General features: G+C 30.7%; 1 protein-coding gene across 3 annotated transcripts in view; it reads left to right on the forward strand.

Annotated features, from left to right (window-relative positions):
• Positions 1 to 1543: 1543 nt before the first annotated feature.
• LOC126778908 (protein grainyhead) overlaps positions 1544 to 19776 on the forward strand; it is a 90042-nt gene continuing 71809 nt past the window's right edge. For all 3 annotated transcript variants that reach the window (XM_050502695.1, XM_050502752.1, XM_050502818.1), the window contains exons 1-2: positions 1544 to 1635; positions 3386 to 4014. In XM_050502695.1, coding sequence (XP_050358652.1) covers positions 3482 to 4014 — 533 coding nt within the window. In that variant the 5' untranslated portion in view covers positions 1544 to 1635; positions 3386 to 3481. The remainder of the gene's footprint in view (positions 1636 to 3385; positions 4015 to 19776) is intronic.

A 19776-nucleotide genomic window follows, 5' to 3' on the forward strand; every position in this document is an offset into this window, starting at 1 on the left:
ATGATTTAACCTCAAAATACGAATACGTACTACCTGAACGTATTTGTATTTTGAGGTACACAATCTTAATTGAATAATGTTTTAATTTTGGATGAACTAAACGAATACGAGTTTTATTTGGTTAGGTGATATATCATGGGTTATGTACGATAAATGTAGATAAAAAATAAACCAAAAACACAGCAGAAAATAAGTTTACAACTAAGGCAGGATTATAAACATATTCCTGCATGCTGATGTTCTTAATCCTTCATTGTATAAACATAGAGGCAATATTTTAAACCAATTTCATAATATCTTTTGAATATTTGGAACAGCTTGGAACAACTCTAAAAAATATGTTATAATTTGTAGTCTCGACTTCACGCCTGTATCGATTGCATGTCGTATTAAATGTGGTTGTCATTATTGGTCATTAGTCAATAATGACAATCACACTTAATTGATGAATATAGTAAGTAACTCCATTTGGTTTGAATTAGTAATAGTAAAAGCAATTTTTATGTCTTTATAAAATACTCACGTATTTGTTAATTTTTAGGTTTTCATAAGTCTCATTAGTTGTACAGTTGTTAAATAGTTTTAAAGAGTAATTCATCCAAATGTTAAAAAAAAAAACAATGAAGCTATTTCCCCGAATAACTGTTGATATTTTTACGATACTGTATGTATAAACACTGATCCTGTGCCCTCCTGTTACATACAAGTACATAAGGCCGTTTCATATATTTTGCCAGGTCGGTTGACGTTTATGGATACTGCTCAATAAATGTACTATTTAACAGAAAAAGAAGTGACTGATGAAGTGATGATATTATTAATTATCATTGATTCTTCTTAGCAATACAAATTAATAACATAGAAGAAATTAATGAAAATTATCTTTGTATAAATGATTGTACGTTGAAGCGTACCATAATTTAATCAATCATAAATTATATGATTGTACATAGCGTCATTCATTTACACAGCCATTTAATATTTAATTACTACCCTAATAGACAATTGAAGTAAAAATAATGATTTTGCATATTAGCTCGCGTTGACCAAAATTCCAAAATTAAAGAGTTTAATCGAAGATTTTGAAATTGCTGTTATAAGTGCTATGTGGAAACGGTTACTTGCAAGTTACGACGGTGTGCGTAGCCTCGAGCACTGCCGCTGGCACTCATCCACCTAAATTATCTTTGTCTGGACGTGACACGGCTTCACATATAAGAATTAGCTAAATTAATAATTTAAGATAAAAATACTAACATTAAATACCTACATCATAAAAATATATATAATGCAAATAAATAATTCTTTATGCTATTAAATATGGATTAAAGATTCGATATCTTTGTCAGAAATCATCGCTTATAAATGAGTTTTGATCAGGATGCGAAGGCACCCTGGGCAACGTCCTCGGGTAGGAGGGTCAGCATGCACGGAAGATAAATTCGTCGTTTTGGTGCGTGCGAGAGCGAGGCGCGGGCGGTGCGGGGGAGCGCGGAGGGCGGCGGCGCCGGCGCGCGGAGGCTGTTGCGCTCAGAGCACCTGCGCCCGCGCTCCGTAGCGCCGTTCGCCGCGTGCTCGTGTACCCGCGCCCGCGCACCGGCCCGCGCCGCCTGCAGCGTCGTGACGCCGCCCACGGTATGTGATATCCCAGTGGCGCGTCGGGGTCGGTCGGCTGCGCGTTCGTCACTGCGACGCGCCGCTTCTTGGCGCACTCGCTTGAGCTGCTTGGCCGGTTTTGTAATTTTGCCGGGCAGGCCGTGACGTCACGAGACTAGTTTGACGCGCGTGCGTGACGGCCTGCGCCAGGACGCCCGAGACGTGCCGCTGCCGCCCCCGACCTTAGTTCCAGTGCAATGACGTGCTCGTTTACCTTTTTTAGGAAGTGAAGATGAATACCATTTCGATAACTGTGATTATAAATAAATCTAATAAGTAATCATATTTCAAATACATAATAAATCGTGTCTTCCTTTGTTCATTAACGTCTTGTTTCCTTTCGTATGTTAGTGAAATATCACAAAGTTTAAGAAGTATTCTTCCACACGAATTCTTCGACAGCACACGAATCATATTAAAGTTTCTGTGTGAGTGAATTACGTGTGTTTATTTCTTGTTGTATCGAAGTGTTCAGCGAGCTTCATATGTCAATGTGTGCGAGCATACACTGAGGTTCCAGCATCGCGGCGGAGCCTTTTTGTCATTTTATTTTCCCAGTTTACTTTTAGAAATAAGGCTTTGGTGTATATAATTACAAAGAGTTATTATCAAAAATATTATCTTTTACTATACATTGTTATTTATAATTTTGGGGATAATTTGATTAGCGTTTCATAAATTTTCCGTTGATTAAGAAATTGTCATAGGATAACAAACACAGCCGTCGTTATTCTAATTAGTACAATTCATATTCAATCATGTGATTTTTTATTTCGTTTGATTAATTTTTCTAAAAATACTGGTCCAAATTGCATAAGCCTTCAATTTTTTTTAGTATATTATTCTTGAAACAAAGATCTTTATATAAAGTAAGTAGGTATCTTGGAAGGTATCGAATTCTTGTACGATCTGGACTGTATCTGTCCCGCTTTAACTTGTACATTTCTATACTTGGCACAGGCTTTCATTTTCCTGTCTCTGTTACGCGGCCCTCGCAGCCTCCGCAACTTAAAACACTTCGTGAAAGCTTTAGAAGTATGACAGGACCATTTCAAAACAATCTTGTTATATGATTTTCAAAAATTCATTGCATTTTTGTCATTATGAATTGTGAACGCATATACTATGCTTCTTAAAATGTATTTTTTTGTAATTATTGTCAATCAGAATTGGTAAATTGTAATGATATTTATAGAATAAACTTCATAATGGTTATATAATGTGACCACGGCATTTTAGTTAACAAGTTAAAAAGGCACGTGAGTCGGACAATGTATCCAGTTTGTACCGTTCGATGGTGCTTTCAGTGTGCCCGCGCCAGGGCAGTGCAGTTCTTGAACGAGTTCGGGCACTTCTCGCCAATCAGGTGCCACTTGATACTTGTTCTGTTCTAACTGGACTTGGATCAGCTGATGCCTTTGTTGTTATCTAAGAGTATTTGCAAAAATGAACGTATTATTGTTTTTATTCTGATTTCCTTGTAGGTATATAAATTTGATCATTATCACGTTGAGTCTTCCTCATAAGTCGAAGTAGAGTCATTAAATAGTTATATTATTGGTAAAATGGACAATACCAGATTAGTAATCCTTAGAATCGATATGAGAAAGTATTGTTAATATAAGATAATAAATAATTTAAACAATCTAAATGAGCACGTCATACCACTGATTTTTTTTGGATTATGCAGTATCATTTTTAGGAATGTTATGAAAAATGTGTATTTCAGCTATCAGATTTGGGGCATTCAAGCGTAGTGCGGGGCGCTCTAGAGTGGCGCCTCCGCCCGCCAGAAAACGTCACTGTGGGAGAGCAACGCGGCGTCATGTCCGCGTCGCCTCAGCCGGTCACTTGTGAGGAGCGAGCACGCACTCCTAGAGCTGCTGCGTCGCCACCTTCCGCACCACGTTCGCCTGCGCCTGCGCACGCCGTCCTTGCTACTATGACCCCTGTTCAACCTGCACATGATTACTATCCACACAAGGTAGAGATGGACTCTGATGACGGCTATCCACCTGAAGCACATTCTTATCGTCATTCACCTCATGAACTCGCAGCATACGCTCCTGATAGTAAAGTACCTGTACAACCTGATGTATATGATCAAGGTATGGAGTCTATCGACGAAAAGACACCCATAGATCTTATTTATGAAGATGATAAAGAAACTGTAATATATACAACGACTCCGGATCAGAAGCGAGTAGAAATGATAAGTGGCCAACTAGAGGATGGGCAATTAGTCAGTGGAGCCGGTCAGTTGGTGGATGGTGGTGTATCGGTGGTAGTTGGAGCACCCGGGCAAGGAACCGTTCTCGTACTTGCTGATGAATTAGGACAAGTTATCACAATACCCAGGTAATTATTTAACTATATTATTAAATATTAATTCTTCGTCGATCAGGTTTAAATTAAGTTTCAATGTTAACCTTTAGCTTTGTCATTAATGTTATCTTAAACCACCAATATAACGTTGTGGCCTAAATGGCCTCTAGTACTATATCGAATTTATATTCTGATGTAGAAATGTAGTAATAATACATTTTCTCTTACACAAGACCAGATAAAAATGGAACAATATATCTATTATGCGATATGGCACCTATAATATAATGTATGTCACATCTCTTTATTATTATATATTTATCTTCTTGAATAATTTAACTAAAAGTTATGCTTGATAAATGGTTTCTGTGATTGAAAAATGGATGTGACGAACAGCTACAGATTCGCTATACTGGAAGCATACCTTGTCTACCTATTAATGGACATAATTTTTTTTTAAGAAATACTCAAAAAATTAATTACCAAATGTTTTTGTAATGGTTGATAAATGTAGGTCCAAAAATCCAGATGTTGGTTGAAAATTGAGCGTTGAGCATCATGACAATTATGATAAACAGTCATATAATTAACCAAAGTGTAAAAAAAATATTATCAGTTTGTTAAAAATAATTACTTTTCTCTAGTTTGCCGTTAAGTATTATTTCCTAGAATTACATCCTTGTAAGCTTCACAGTAAGCTAGTACATTAATATAGACTTTGTTTTACAAAATCAAAATGTTTACATTACACAATCACGCACATCAACTAGATGAATATATGGCTTAAATTACTACTATAAATTTCTTGCTCATGGCAAGAGTAGTATTAATTATGAGCCGTATTAATTATGAGAAACTAAACAGAAATTGTTCTCGTGTTGGCACCTCAAAGATGTTTGAATTATAAACAAATGAGTGTTTGTGGAAGTGAGTGGTGCACGAGTATGTGTTTAGTAATTTGTGTCGGAGGTCCACCGTCGACCGTGGTGTTCGGTGTAACGGTTGCGGGCTCGCTAGGAGCGGCGCGTGTGGGTGGAGCGACGTGCTCACCTTGAACTTGCCGCGAGAGCCGTGTCCGACTCAAACTTACTCCGCAGCTCGCACAGTGCGATCACATTTGATGGTTTACGATATTGTAACTTTTACAGTCATCATTATAACTATAAATCGAAATTTGTTTTCGAATCTAACTCATTAAGTGTTTTAAGTTATTAAGTAATATATATAAGTTATTACTCATAAAACCAATATAATGTATTAAAACTAAAATACCTTAAAAAGCTTTATTAATATTAAGATATGTATTCATTTAATTATATAAAGATACATATATATATATATATATATTTAAAAGTTAAAGGTAAAACATAGCAAGTTTGGAGAATCATATATTACACATAACTGACAAGATATTCTTGCATTTAATTAATATATAGCTAACACGTTTTTTTATTGATCAATAAAGTTATTCATATAACAAACTAAAAAGATTCGAAATGGATACAAGGAAAATCTTAGGACATTTGAACATTTATTTAAAATGTTGAGCAATTTATAAGAAACGTGTAATTTTATACTCTGTTAGGAATATGGTCGTTGTGGATTCTTGCGAGGCAATGTATTAATAAAAGTCATTTTTAAAACGATATTTTTTTCTCTTCAAATTTTTCATAATATTTAAGAATATTGACAGCTTAAAACAATGTGAAGGTATATTCTTTCAGATTGAACAGAATATTAAATAAATGTTTACATCAATTTTATCATCTAAAAAGTATACTTCCAAATAATAAGTAAAATATACTACAGTATACATATTTGATGAATTCGTTACAATTAATACATCTATTGCATTCATATTTTTAATTATTTATATATTTTTCCTTAAAAGCTTGTCACTATAATGAAAACCACATTTATCTTTGATTGAAATGTAAATTTTTATTACAGGCCATTTATTACATATTATAACAATAGTTGCTTTTACGGAAGCATAATTAAAATATAACAAATATTATATTTTGAAGAAAAAATATGAATCTATAAATACAATTACTATCTCGTTATTATTTAATACAACAAACACAAAGGCCATTATACCGGCACAAGGCGTCCTATTGTGATGTTACTGCCTGTGACATTGTCTAGGTGCGAAGATTTTTTTGTTAACAAAAGGTAATTGTTAAAAAGAATCATATTGTTTTGACTTTTTGCTTCTCTCTTTGACCTAATTACAAATATTTTCAATAGAAATTGATTAAAACTATATTGTGGCTTTAATTCATATAATAATATTTTAAAATTGATAGTAGGCATACGTTATTTTTTCATCAAAGGTAAAACAATATAAAGATTTATTTTGTTTTTTATATTAATGTAGTACAAAAAACTCGTACTATACAAAATACTCATACTGTACAATTTCTTGACAGCATTTATAGCGCATACATAATAATATTTTAAAGCCACAGAACGTAATCCGTGCTAAAGATGCCACGTGCTTGTCATTCATAATTTGAGGTTAATATCACTTACGTCTACGCTATGTAAATACGTAATAATGTTCCGTTGTTTGCTGTATGAAAATAGTGTAAATCTTAGTGTAAGCACATTATTCGTGGCATTTGTATAATTATGTTATATGCATATATTATGAATACTTTATTAATTATTTAAATCAACTTCATTTGTAACTTTTTTTCAAGGAAATAAATATATTGCCTACATTTTCTCGTCAAATTTATATTAGCCTAATAAAGAGAGGCTTCTATTGACGACATCGTGTCAAATATTTACGCAGGGGATTAATTATAGCATAGATGTTAAAAGAAACATGAATCTCAAAGTCATGAATAGGCTAAAGTAGCTCGAAATGTTTTTAAAGAATATAAAAAACACTTAAAATATTTTTATTTTTTTTACAATAAAATCTTTGTGAAAATATAAACATTAATTAAACTCTGATTTCATTGAATGCATAAAGAAAATAATTGGTTCCACATTGTTCCTCGATCAAATAATAATTTATACGTAAACATATATACGTGTGAACGATACAAGCGGGTACCCATTATTTCGAAGCGGCAGTGTATTCAAATTTTTTAAGTGAATAAATACTTTTCTATACGTATTTTTAATATAATTGAAATACCATGTAGAAACCTATGCCATTGAGATAGATCGAAGCCTTAATGCTGAAGCCAAATTCAGATTACTGCAGTCATAATTGGCATCCAACTAATAGTATTATACGGCGCGCAGGTATTAATGATAAGCATGTATAAAATAAAAAACGCTCTTAGTAAAAATGTATAAATAAACTCGATATGGATTGGTAGGTAAGTGATAAAAAGTCGACTGAATCGTTTAGGACGTGGAGCGAGAGGCTGCGCTGCCTCACCCGCCGCGCCTCTGAGACTTTAATGATGACTTTTTGTCGATATGCGGTCTCTGTCACGCGAGCGCAGCGAGCAGACAATATAGATTATATATAATAAGCAAAGTTGTCGAGAGCCTATACCTTAATTTTTTTGTATTCTATTTGTATTCTTGGTTATTGAAAATATAGTACATGTCTGGATTTTTTTTTATTTTTAATAGTAAGTAGTTTAGTATTTTCATACAATTCCGCTATTGTCGAAGGTTTGAACCACGGTCAGGCGACAGCCCCGCTTCCCGGCACAGTCTTATTTTATTGCCTCGCACTCGCTGTGGCGAGCCCTCGAGATGAGTTTACCATCGCTCGGGTTCTCGCCCAGATCATTATTTAATGTAATTATTTGGTCGGAATCTACTTTTAAACAAAAAATAGATATTCTTTATAATTTTGAGCTCTAGATCCCGATTTGAATTTGTACAAATTTAATTGATGAGATTGTTGTTTATAAATATTTTACTGTCATATTACAAAATACGTTTCATCAAACTATTTATAATTTTTATGATCTAGAGTCCTAGATACCTAATAAATAGAGATACCTAATAAATTTTATCAAATATAAATTGAATTGAATTACCTACCATCTAATTTCAATTGATTTACTTTAATGAAAATGCTACGTATTGCTTAAAATACCTTTACAATACATACATATATACAAATACAATACACTTCAGAGAAAACTTTAAAATCTGAATAAAAGCCACCAGTCCAATTAATTGATAAAGGGGTTTCCTATCAGAATGCCTTGTTGTTTAGTCATTTTCTCTACTATTCTATAAAACTATAACATTATGACACATATTAAATTATTAAGAAAAAATATTATTAATGATGAAACGAAATTATTAAAATATTTAGTAATAATAACATAGTAAAAACAAAATCACCCACGAATGTGGTTGAGCCAAGCGTTAAATCATTGTAACAAAAGACATCAACGAGCTCCTATTAATTCTCCCTGAAATGCGCGGGAAGCGTTTCACTATGACATCATATCGCTTTTGTTCTATTAAGAAGTCTATCAACGCTTCGCGTTCAAAATGTAGGAATAATAAACTCTTTTAAAGAGAAAAATACTTTAAAGCAAGTTGCGGTTCAAATTGACTGTGTGGATAAATACAAAGTTCAGTGTGTCCTTTAAAAATTAACGATCATCCTTTCTACCTGATGCCGCTGTCCGAGTGCAAATAAAAAACGGTTTCCCTCACGTAAAGGGTTCACTTCCCATCACATGGAGGTTGTAGATAGGCACGCACACATACTCATACCACACACACGTGTAGGATCGACAATATTGTAGGCAACGAAGCGGCAGCGTCCGACAGAAATCTCGACGGGGGATAAAATTTCTTTCGGTAGAAAGAATAGTATGGGTTTGATTATTGGAATATTTTGTAAAATATAATGGGTTTAACATGTTAAGATTTTTATATTACTCATATATTTTTATGTATATCAAAACTTCAATATACGTATATAGGATTACAGTAATCTCCTTATCCTTTATTATATTCAAGCTTAGTCCTAAATATAATAAGAGGAGAGTTCATTTTTGAATAGCAACATGCTATTGCTGAACACAAACGAACAGCAGCCCATCCATTATAGTGTTTCATTATCTTATATCGAGAGTTCGGATTGTAGACATCAGCATTTTATAGAGGAAGTTCTTTGAAAAGGTCGCTTAAAATTCATTCTTATTGACAAGTAAATACGACTGAAATGGTATTGGTATTGACAAGCCCATATTAATTATTCATAGAGATATGCAACCTTTTTAAAAGTACGGGGATCCCTTTGTGGTCAGAATTTCATAATCGGCGCTTACTTAGATTTTAATTCCTTTTTTTTTACTTAAAAAAATGTGTATTATTAAAGTCGATTTCACCATTTTGTAGTCAAGTTGCTGATTCGTCAATGTCCAGCTTTTGGCATTGGGTGTTATATAAAAAATCTTCTCACGAGTTAATATTAATATATTGTTTGAGTGATTATCATAATTGATAACATCCGAATTTTCAAATACTTTTGATAAAAAAAAAACATTAGCAAGTAATAGATGGTTTGATTAAAACTAATAGGTATCATTCGTTATCCGTTATTTGCCTAATAAAGTACCACTTACTTTTTAATTTCTATAATGTATTCATAAAAAAAGTGAGTATGGTGCTGTGAAGGTTTAGAAAACAAGTGAGTTTGTTGTTTATTTATACTTATTACACTTGTATTTGATTATTTAAAAAAAACAAATGTACAATAAAAAATAAATTGAAAATAAAATATGTATGAGTTATGTGCTAAAATGTAAAAGTTACGGAAATTATTTTTAGGTGCACAAAAATAAATATAATTTTAAATTATGTAAACGAAAGGATTTTTCGTTCAGTTTGGAATTAGAGTTTAATAATGATTTATTATGACTAAATAAATCTTAATGTAATTATATATAATATTATAAGAATATGTATATTTGTTTAAATCAATATTTATTTAAATTCAGAATACATTTTGTTTTTAAGTTTTATTTTAGAATAAATTTTATGTACCTTACACAAATATAGCCAACGTAAGAGCAATTTCATATTTTAAAATCATTAACCAACTTTACATAGATAGGTATCTGTAATCATTGAATCGTAAAATCGGAGAAACTGTTTATTCATCGCACTGACATCGTATACGTGTATAAAACACGGACTTTACTCGTGTGTGTGTGGGTAAGTGTGTGTTTGTGTCGTACTTATTAGTAGGATAAAGACGGAGAACAGAGAGGTGATCTGTGCGACTGAGAGAAACAGTCGTCAACAAGGCTAGCTTTGCCATATAAGTATATGAATGTACAATTTTATAAACTTGATTCGTTATAGTGTACGATATTTTAATATTGTAAGGAATGTATGCATTGCGTATTTAAAATTATATGATTATCAACTGACCAAATTTTTAAGCATTAGCTAACTTTTATTTTGAACACATATGTTTTCAATAACATAATTATTTTTGACATTTTCAACATAATTTGAGTCGATATCATTTCGTTAATTCAATTTATTACTTGAATATTAATGACGATAACAAAGTAGGGAATGGCGAGATAAGACGTGGGTGATTCATATCGAGTCGCCAGAAGAGATTGGTTTCTTGGCGATTAAGCAATATTAGCCTTTGCATCGCGTTTTTTGTTTAATATGGTTTGAATTGATGGCGGCTTAATTTGAAATTCAAATTTTGAAGTTGGTAAAGTTTATGATGAAGATAAACAACGATTGCTTGTTTCGGCCCGCGTTATAGAATATATTTTTTAGAATTAGGTATCATAATGTTATATGACATCGGACGCACAAATTAAGAATTATGTATTTACAGTACTTACTCTGAGTTTGTGTCTCACACTCTATATAGTTTTCATAAAAACATTATTGATTTATTGGAGAGACATTAGTTCATATTTTAAAATGAATAATTAGTATTAAAAAGTAGGTTATAAAGCACAAGGTAGCAATCGTGCAGGGTGCGTGTATGGGGGCCGAAACGACGACATTGCGGCAAGGACCACTGCTGCCACAAGGGCGCGCCTCTCACTCACGTCGCACCAATGTTTTCGGATGCCGATGTAATTATTGCACTTAATCGATATCAGCTACTGCAATTGCAATAACAATACTTTAATTAATGCTTTAATTATTTTTAAATCGAGAATCGACTACGAATGCATTTTTTCATTACCGCAACAGACTAATGAATTTTTATTTACTTCATTAAGCGACGCACAATAGTTACATTCTTAATAAGTTCTCGACGGTAACCTAGATGGTCAGGTTTATGAAACCACGCAAAAAAATTACATATACTTCATACTTTACTGTTTGGAGTGAAGGATTTTGGAGTACGTGGGATAAATTATATCTCGGCATCTTATAAGTGTCTTATATTTTTTATTCAATGCTATGCAAGGACAGTTTCTTTTAGAACTCAGTCGAAGAATTTACTGTTTATACTTATATTAAAAAGAAAAACTCGGACGATATGGTCTGTTTTTTTGCGTGTCACAGTGAGTGCCGTGCGCGCCACCGACTACATACAAGGAGTCGCAATCCGCCACGTCTCCGCTGCACTGCGATGTAAATGATCCCCTTGAATAATGTATCCCATTCTTGGTCAACTCTTCTACAATCATATAAGGTACAAGGCAATTAACCGTTACTTCCAACCGCTTTCTATCTACATAAACTCGCAAAGAAGTACGTTAATTGCCAAAGCCGTTGTATGTCCAATTATTAATATACCATTAACTATCATCATTCTGAATTTAAAAAATAAATACCGCTTCGGTAATTAATTTTTATTTTTGTTAAGCGTTATTTAATAATGTATCCAGTTCAATAAATATTCAAAAAATATTTAAACTTACAATTACTATTACATAAATAATGTTGTACAATTATTTGTTTATAAATATTCAATAAATATCACTGTGCTAATTATAAGGGAATATAACGTTATACCTACCATTTTCGTCAGATCGTTCGTGTTTACGTCGGACTTGCAGTTTTTCGATAATGCCTTTATTATCTGTGATAAAATTCTAATATACTGACTAAGTATATAAGTTATTCTTAATTTATTATATTTCCTTTTTATTTTTTTAAAGTACTTTAATATTTGACGTTTAGCAAATAGACTTTGTATGTTTTCAAACTTAAGTATGATAAAATCATAACAACCTAATCTTTCTTTATATACAGACATACCTCTTATATGGTTTTATTATACGGTTAGATTAATTTTATTGTACATGTAAATATTAAAATATGTTTAAATATTACGTTTGTAAAAAAATGTAGTACATAGTATATGGGGATGACCATTAGTATTAATTATACAACATTCTAAATCGTTAGTAAAATATTCCACAAAATGTTTACAGTATAAATAAAATATTTATAGCAAATTTAGAAAAATACACTTAATATAAAATTTAATAGTATAATAATAGTTCAATTCGTTTCTATTTTGATAATGTTCGATAAATATTAAAATCACATTTTAAAATGATTACAAAAAATAATATGTTACTTTGTCAATTTGTAAGCTATGAATCATTTAATAGTTCAAGGCACGAGTTAATTTAGCAATATAAGTGCTACGTATAAACTATTAAGCTCTAGATTTCACTGCTAACTCATTTCTTATATTTAGGCACACATATAAAAGGCCGTTAAAATTTACAAATCAGTCTATGATCTCAGCGTGTAGCTATTTGATATGAACGAGCAACTTTACGTTTTAAAACTAAAATAGATATACTGTGACTTGAGAGCCTTATTAAACTCAGTTAGGTTCTGTTCGCATAAAATCAAATCGCTTCGTATAAATGTTAGAACTAAGACGTTGAACGACGATGTTACGTAGAATAAAGCAGTGTCAAAGGAGTTAACAAATGATAATGAACTCTACGCTCAGTTTGTGTGGTGTGAAATTGGTATTGTAGTGAAGTGTTGTGCGCGAGCGGGTCACGATTGAGTCGCACGCGCGTTCGTGACCTTGCTTCGCGCGCCGAGGAGAGGTCACACTCTAGTGATGATGCGCATGCGCCCGTGTATTAGACGAAATTGTTTTTGTCTTAGCTAGACTTTAATTCGCATTATACTCTTTTCTGATATTAATTAAAACAGTATACTTTATTTTTAGGACAGTAAAAATTTTTAGTAAAAATACTTAGACTAGACTTCGTTTTCTGATACATATACCATGTATGCATTTCTTTATTATATTTTCTTGCTCTATGCAAAGAGCGATTCGCTAAGTAAAACTAACATTGAAATTTAGCTGAAGTAGAAACTGCTTAGCCATATCTGTTTACGACTTAAAATGCGCGTTAATGAAAGCTTTATTAAAATTTAAAGCTGTTATACCCAGTCAAATATTTCCCTGTTTTGTCGCAGAAAAATGCTTTTTTATTGCTATTGTTAAAATTATTTTTGTTAGGAAGTATTGTTTATACTGTTCAAATGATTCAAAGTTGTTATAAGAATACCAAATTGATGATAAAAAATGCTAGAGGGACATTTAACGGGCATTGGTCTTATAAATGGAATTATTACTTGTTTTTTTCCGTTTAACAATTAATATATTTGTCCTAATTTACACATATAAACAATATGCGATGTTAATAATTATTTAATGACAATAAAATAGTATAGTATACTTATATTTACCATATTTAACACAATGATAAAATTCACTTTAGTAAGCGTTATATTATAATACTAAAATTATATTTACATATTTCACGTATGTGTAACACGCATGCGTAACATTTAGAGGACTGAAAAATTAATAAAGTTTGTTTTTTAATTCTCATGTTTTTTTTTTAAGAATCAAATGAATACGAATTTAAATAATTACTGCTATGTAAGAATAAACAATTGACGAATAGTTGATTGAACAATTAACTGTTGTTAGTGATCATATCTACCATCAACAAACAATTTATATGTTGAGTAATAATTTGTACTAGTTTATGTTATTAAGGATTTTAGAAAGCTTAACAAGTTTTGCAAAATAAAAAGACTAGATTTAATTTATTTAAGCATTGTATCCACTCGTATATTTATTGTAAATAACATACATCAGCTATGTAGACATTCAATTTTCAAATACAAATAAATCAAATTCAAACTTTTAATCTTAAATTTATTATACTTATTTATAATAATATTAAATGTAACACTAGAAGAAAATCTTTATTCAGTAAACAGTTATTTTTATTGATTAATAGGTCTTTTTTTCTCCTTTGGTGATTCTTTGTTTTGTATGAATATAAAAGGTAATTTGTAGAAAGTATTTTTGAATATAACAGATAAACTTAATTTAATACGATAAACAAATTATTAGTTTCGAATTAATTACAAAGGACTTACTAATGTAATAAGGAGAAAAGGTTCTGAGGAATGAGAAATGCCGCCATAACAGGGCGTTGCTAACTTTCTCTTGACAAGACTCGCTCTGAGGCACGGGTGCAAGTAATCTCAGCCAAGCCTTTAAATAATAAAAGTCAAGCCGATTACGTAATAAAAATTTAGCAAACACAGTTTGTGAAGTGTAACAATGCTCTGATATATATATGTCAAATGCTTCTGCTACTTTTCGCTGCCAATCGATTTATTTGTTCTTTTATTAAATGTTTTAAAAATGGTAGGTAACATTAAATCGTGAAAAAGTTCTCAGTACTCAAGCCCGTACTTGGATAATAATATCCCCCGAAGATGGTAAGAATTCGCAGCAAGATCACCACTTGCTCATGCTAATGTTCCTCATTACATACTCAATGGAACTTCAATTTGTATCTTTAATCTTAATAAAAAAAACAAATAAGTGCTTGTCGGTAAATAATTAAGATAGGGTTCAGTAGCTGTGCGAATAAACCAAAATTATTTGTGTGGTCATGCAATTTACATTTTGTACGTTAACAAGATGTAGGTAACAAATATATTGAATTAGATAAAAAAAATACAAAATGGCTTGGCTTTTGGCTTAAATCTGTTTTAACTAAAACGATGATTGTGCCTACCATACTGGACTAGCCTAATGTTTTCCTACCATTTTTGATTGAATACACCCATAGTATTTCTAATATTAATAAATAAAGAAAAAATATATATAAAAGATATTGAATAGAGAAATACATCATTTGCAAACTTTTATTGATGATGGTAAAATAAAATGATAATCCTCTGTTCAATGGAAAAATACTGTTTGGTTATTAAATCAATTTCTGGCAGTCGCGTTCATTAAAAAATATAACATTTTAGAGAATATTAATTTAGTTATATATTTTATATTTCTCATATTAAATCCAATAGTTTACCTTACCGTTTTGATATAGCATCATCTTATAATAATGTTTTAAGCATTTCATTAATGCATTTTGTAATAAACCGGCAAACATATTCCCGATATTAAACGTAAACTTCGAATGGGTCGCGTAACAGCGGTTAGTAAATATAATTAAAGATGGTATCAGATCATTGACCTTAATAAAAGTGGCCGTGAAAATTTTAATAACACAAAATACATTAAAGTTAAAGGTACGGTCTTCTTATTATACTAACTCAGTGTAATATTTTTTGTGTACATTCATATATTCAATATTGTACTGTAGTCTGTTTGAAACAAATGTATTATTTTCTTTGGTTTTAAATATACTCAGAAGTTTTTTTTTTATTTCACATAGGTATGTAGTCTGATAAAGAGCAACCTGAGAGTTAGTGGTCACTACCGTCCATAACTGTTGTTACAATAAAAAATATTAACCATACCTTAAATCGGCAATACGCTATCAACCTTAGGAACTAAGATGTTATATCCCTTGTATCTGTTGTATTAAAATATTTAATTATATATAAATATAAATAAATTTTAAAATTAAAATATATAAAATTATGATAAGCTGCCATTATTGATATATTATTGATACATCAACTAAACTGAATATATTTTGGAAAAAAAACCAATTGATTTAATTTGTTATGATGTCTATAATAGATTATTATTATGTTAAGCTTTGAAACTAAATTATTCTTCCGTTCTTTTATATTTTTATGTGAGTTGTGAAGTCCTTAGAACGTAAGGTGAGTTTTTTACTAACTTTATATTTTATTAGTTACTATGTAGATGGTATTACACATTCTGCGACTTCTCTTGTTTCCATTTTCTTTGAAAAAAAAATCCTAACGCTGTAAACGCTTTGTTCACTAAGCAGCTTTTGGGTGGCAGCAGTGTTTCATCTGATACATTCAAATTTCCTCACGATATTTTCTTTTACCGCTGAGCACGAAATGAATTATAAAACAAAATTAGCATTAGAAAACTCTGTATGTTCTCGCCTATCTTAACAAATGATGTTCGGTTAATATCCACGTGTATTGATTAACATTTGCTTTGACTAAAGGCGGAATTTTTGTATCACAAAAAAGCTATTTGGATACTGTTGATCAGCAAAATATGTAATAACAAATCTTAATGTTGATGTCAAGTTATTGATACTAAATTGTTAAATGTATGTGTATTATACATGTTCGATATGATCAATATCTATAATATTATTTCTATTAATAACCGCAAACTCCTTCGGAGAAATAACGGTCGCGTTTATAACTCTTTGGAACGATCTCATTGATAAACATTCTAAATGATGATTTGCTGCCAAATCGAATGTATATTATTCATAATTAGACTTACTTCCTTTTAAGATTAATTTTATTTCGTTTATAGTTTAATTGCCCAATTAAAGGAACAAATCTTTATTTCAATAATTCATGTGTAATAAAGGATAGTATTTTTAGAGGCATTAACCTAGGTTTATAGTTGTCATGTTAGTTTTTATCATGACAACTATCATGTTACTTGTTATCTAAATAAGGACAATCTAAAGAAATCTATCGGTAGATGTAATAAGAGTTTTCCTATAAATCTCGTGTTAAAAACATTAATAAATAAGGTCTATTACTTGATATATATTGTTTATAAAAGCGTTGAGCATAGATAATTTAATTGTATTTAATTAACATCGCCATGAATTTAATTATAAAGAGCCGAATTTAATTATAAATATTTTTATTTAAATGATTTTGATTTGCTCTTTGAAAAGTATAAAGAAAAAAATGTATGTCATTCCAAAATTTCTGTCTATCAATCTTTAAAGATAGTTAATTTTACAGATATCTTGTCGTTTCCTTGGCATAATGTACAATATTAAAACCTGGTAAGAGTAATTGGGGTTTAAGCAGAGAAGTACTTTGTTTAAGCGGTCGTATAATTGCATTTAATAGTTGACTTTTGCAATGCCCACGTACTCGGAATACTTTTCATAACAACTTTTAAAAGAATAAACCAATTTTAATACATTAAATAACTTGAGCGCTTAACACAAGTAACATTCTTTTAAATTTTTTTTTGTATAACAATAAAAATAATTAAATATTTAACAGAACTGATTAAATAAAAAAACAGATCAAATATACCGGATAAAATATATAAAAAAATTTAAAAAGTTTGAACTGATACACAATTTTTAACATGAATTTGAGACTAGTATAAGTTACCTTACCAATTTATGTCCAGCACATATTGTCGTATATTTACGTTTATGATTATTTAGAAAATCTTATTCAAAACTCTATTTAAACAGATATAATTTGCGACAGAAATTAACCTATACTAATAATATTGCAAGCAGACGGCTTTAGGTTATAGGCTTCGGAAATATTGGTAGCTAATCTCAAATTAAGATAAAATATCCATCGGTACTAAAAAATCAGATTAATATAAGCAGATTGTGTATTTAAAAAATCTATAATAATCCATCTTCGGTCTAAACAGTTAGATATAAGATCAAGCCATATGTTAAAGGTTATGTATGTCAAATACGATCATCTATTATGTTCATTCGTGGCGTAGATGCCACTATACGTGGCTATGTCGAATTCCCATTTGTAAGTGTTTATGAATACTTACACTTTATTAATTATTTAATTATAATTTTTTAGTCTGCAAAAGTAATATAAATTATTTATTATTTTCACTATGATGCCATACACGATGAATTTATGTTATGATAATTTATAATTTCGTTTCCTGGCTTTTGCGAAGATAATATATTATTCTGCCGTAATGATTTGTTCATAATGTATATTTAAATTCTAAACAAAGTAATTTAGACAAATAAAAATGTTTTTGTTTCCTTTATGATATAAACATAAAAAATATATCAAAATTATGTCGATTTAAAAACAAAGATATTAATTATAATTCTATCAATAAAAACAAATTTACAAAGCATATATAAAAAATGAACTTATAAATATATTTTTTATTAATAAACATTTAATATACCATTTAAAATGCGTTTTTAAATGGTATATTGCTTTTTTGCTTATGCTATCAAGTAAATCTGTAAAAGCGTTTATTTTATCTGTACTGTTAAGGTATTGGCATTCATTAATAATGTATGTTGCTTCATTAAACTTATTAAAGTACCTACGAAGGAATAATGTGACTTAAATTCCTTTATATAAAGCCAATATTTGTAAACCAAAACAAAACATAATCGATATGTGAAATTATCTCCCATGATAGAAAATGAAATGTAGGGATCTCTACCACAATACCGACACTTTTATCGTGAGTCGGTAGTTGCGCACGACCGGAAGATCAATAATAAATTACTAATGTCCGATTTTTTATATTACTGGCTACTAACCCTGCTACTCGTCTTAAATTCGTGCAGTTAAAATTAAAGTTTTAAACTTTACTGCATGACATTTCTACATTTTTTTTTCATACTGTGTTTGCGTCGCCAATATGCGACGTATTTATTTTCTATCTTATCCTTCATATAGACCTAGTAAATCTCTAATACTATAATAATATTATCCAAAGTGTAATGTAAGCGACAATTTTTTTTTATATTGTTAAATTTAATTCAGTGTGACCAATATTGAATACATCTTTTTTTAATGTAATAGTGAGCAATGGAATTATAAGGCTTATCCCCATACATTCATTCATTGTTTTATTTTGTAATAAAGCTTATAACACATAGATTAGCTTGTCTATTCTGAAACTATAACATCATAATGTCAAAGTTTCTTATTAATCGGATTTAAATTTCTTGTATGAATTTGAAAAAAAAAAAGAAATAAAATAAATATTCGTAATAAAATCCTAACTTTTTTAATACAATTGTGGAAGTTAAAACAAACGGTAAAATCAATCTTGAGGGATGTCACATGGACGCGAGAAAACCCCTCAGCTAACGAGGCCGCAGAGATCCATGTCAGTGCCTACGTTTCATTATACCTGGATTGCATTTTATTTAAAACAATAGCGGACGTGCCTGGCATACAACGGCGCGGGCGGCTGCGCCTGCGACAGACATGTCTCCCTCGCCAATCAATGGTGTACTTTAAAAATCACCGTTTGTATGTATTATTATTATTTATTTTGTTTAAAACATGATATTTATTCTAACAGTGCATAAAACCGTGATGCGAAACATTTATGTTTGGATTATGACTAAATTAAAGATTTAAATATAAAGTTAAGTATCTACATAAAATATAGAAATGATATTGCAAATATGAACTTGAAACGCGTTGAAATTTAATGAATTTATTATTCTATTTGTATACTCGTAGTGCCGAAAAGTTTGGATTTTAGTCTCTACCACTAGATGTCTCTGATAACAAAGCCAGCCGCTAAATAATTTGGTTTGTTGCTAATAGGTGGCGTTTGCTTCTTTAAAAAGAAATACGATCAAATCAAATTTAAAATAAAAGAAGTACAGTAAG

This window comes from Nymphalis io, chromosome 1 (genome assembly GCF_905147045.1).
Source record: "Nymphalis io chromosome 1, ilAglIoxx1.1, whole genome shotgun sequence".
NCBI classification, from domain to species: Eukaryota; Metazoa; Arthropoda; class Insecta; order Lepidoptera; family Nymphalidae; genus Nymphalis; species Nymphalis io.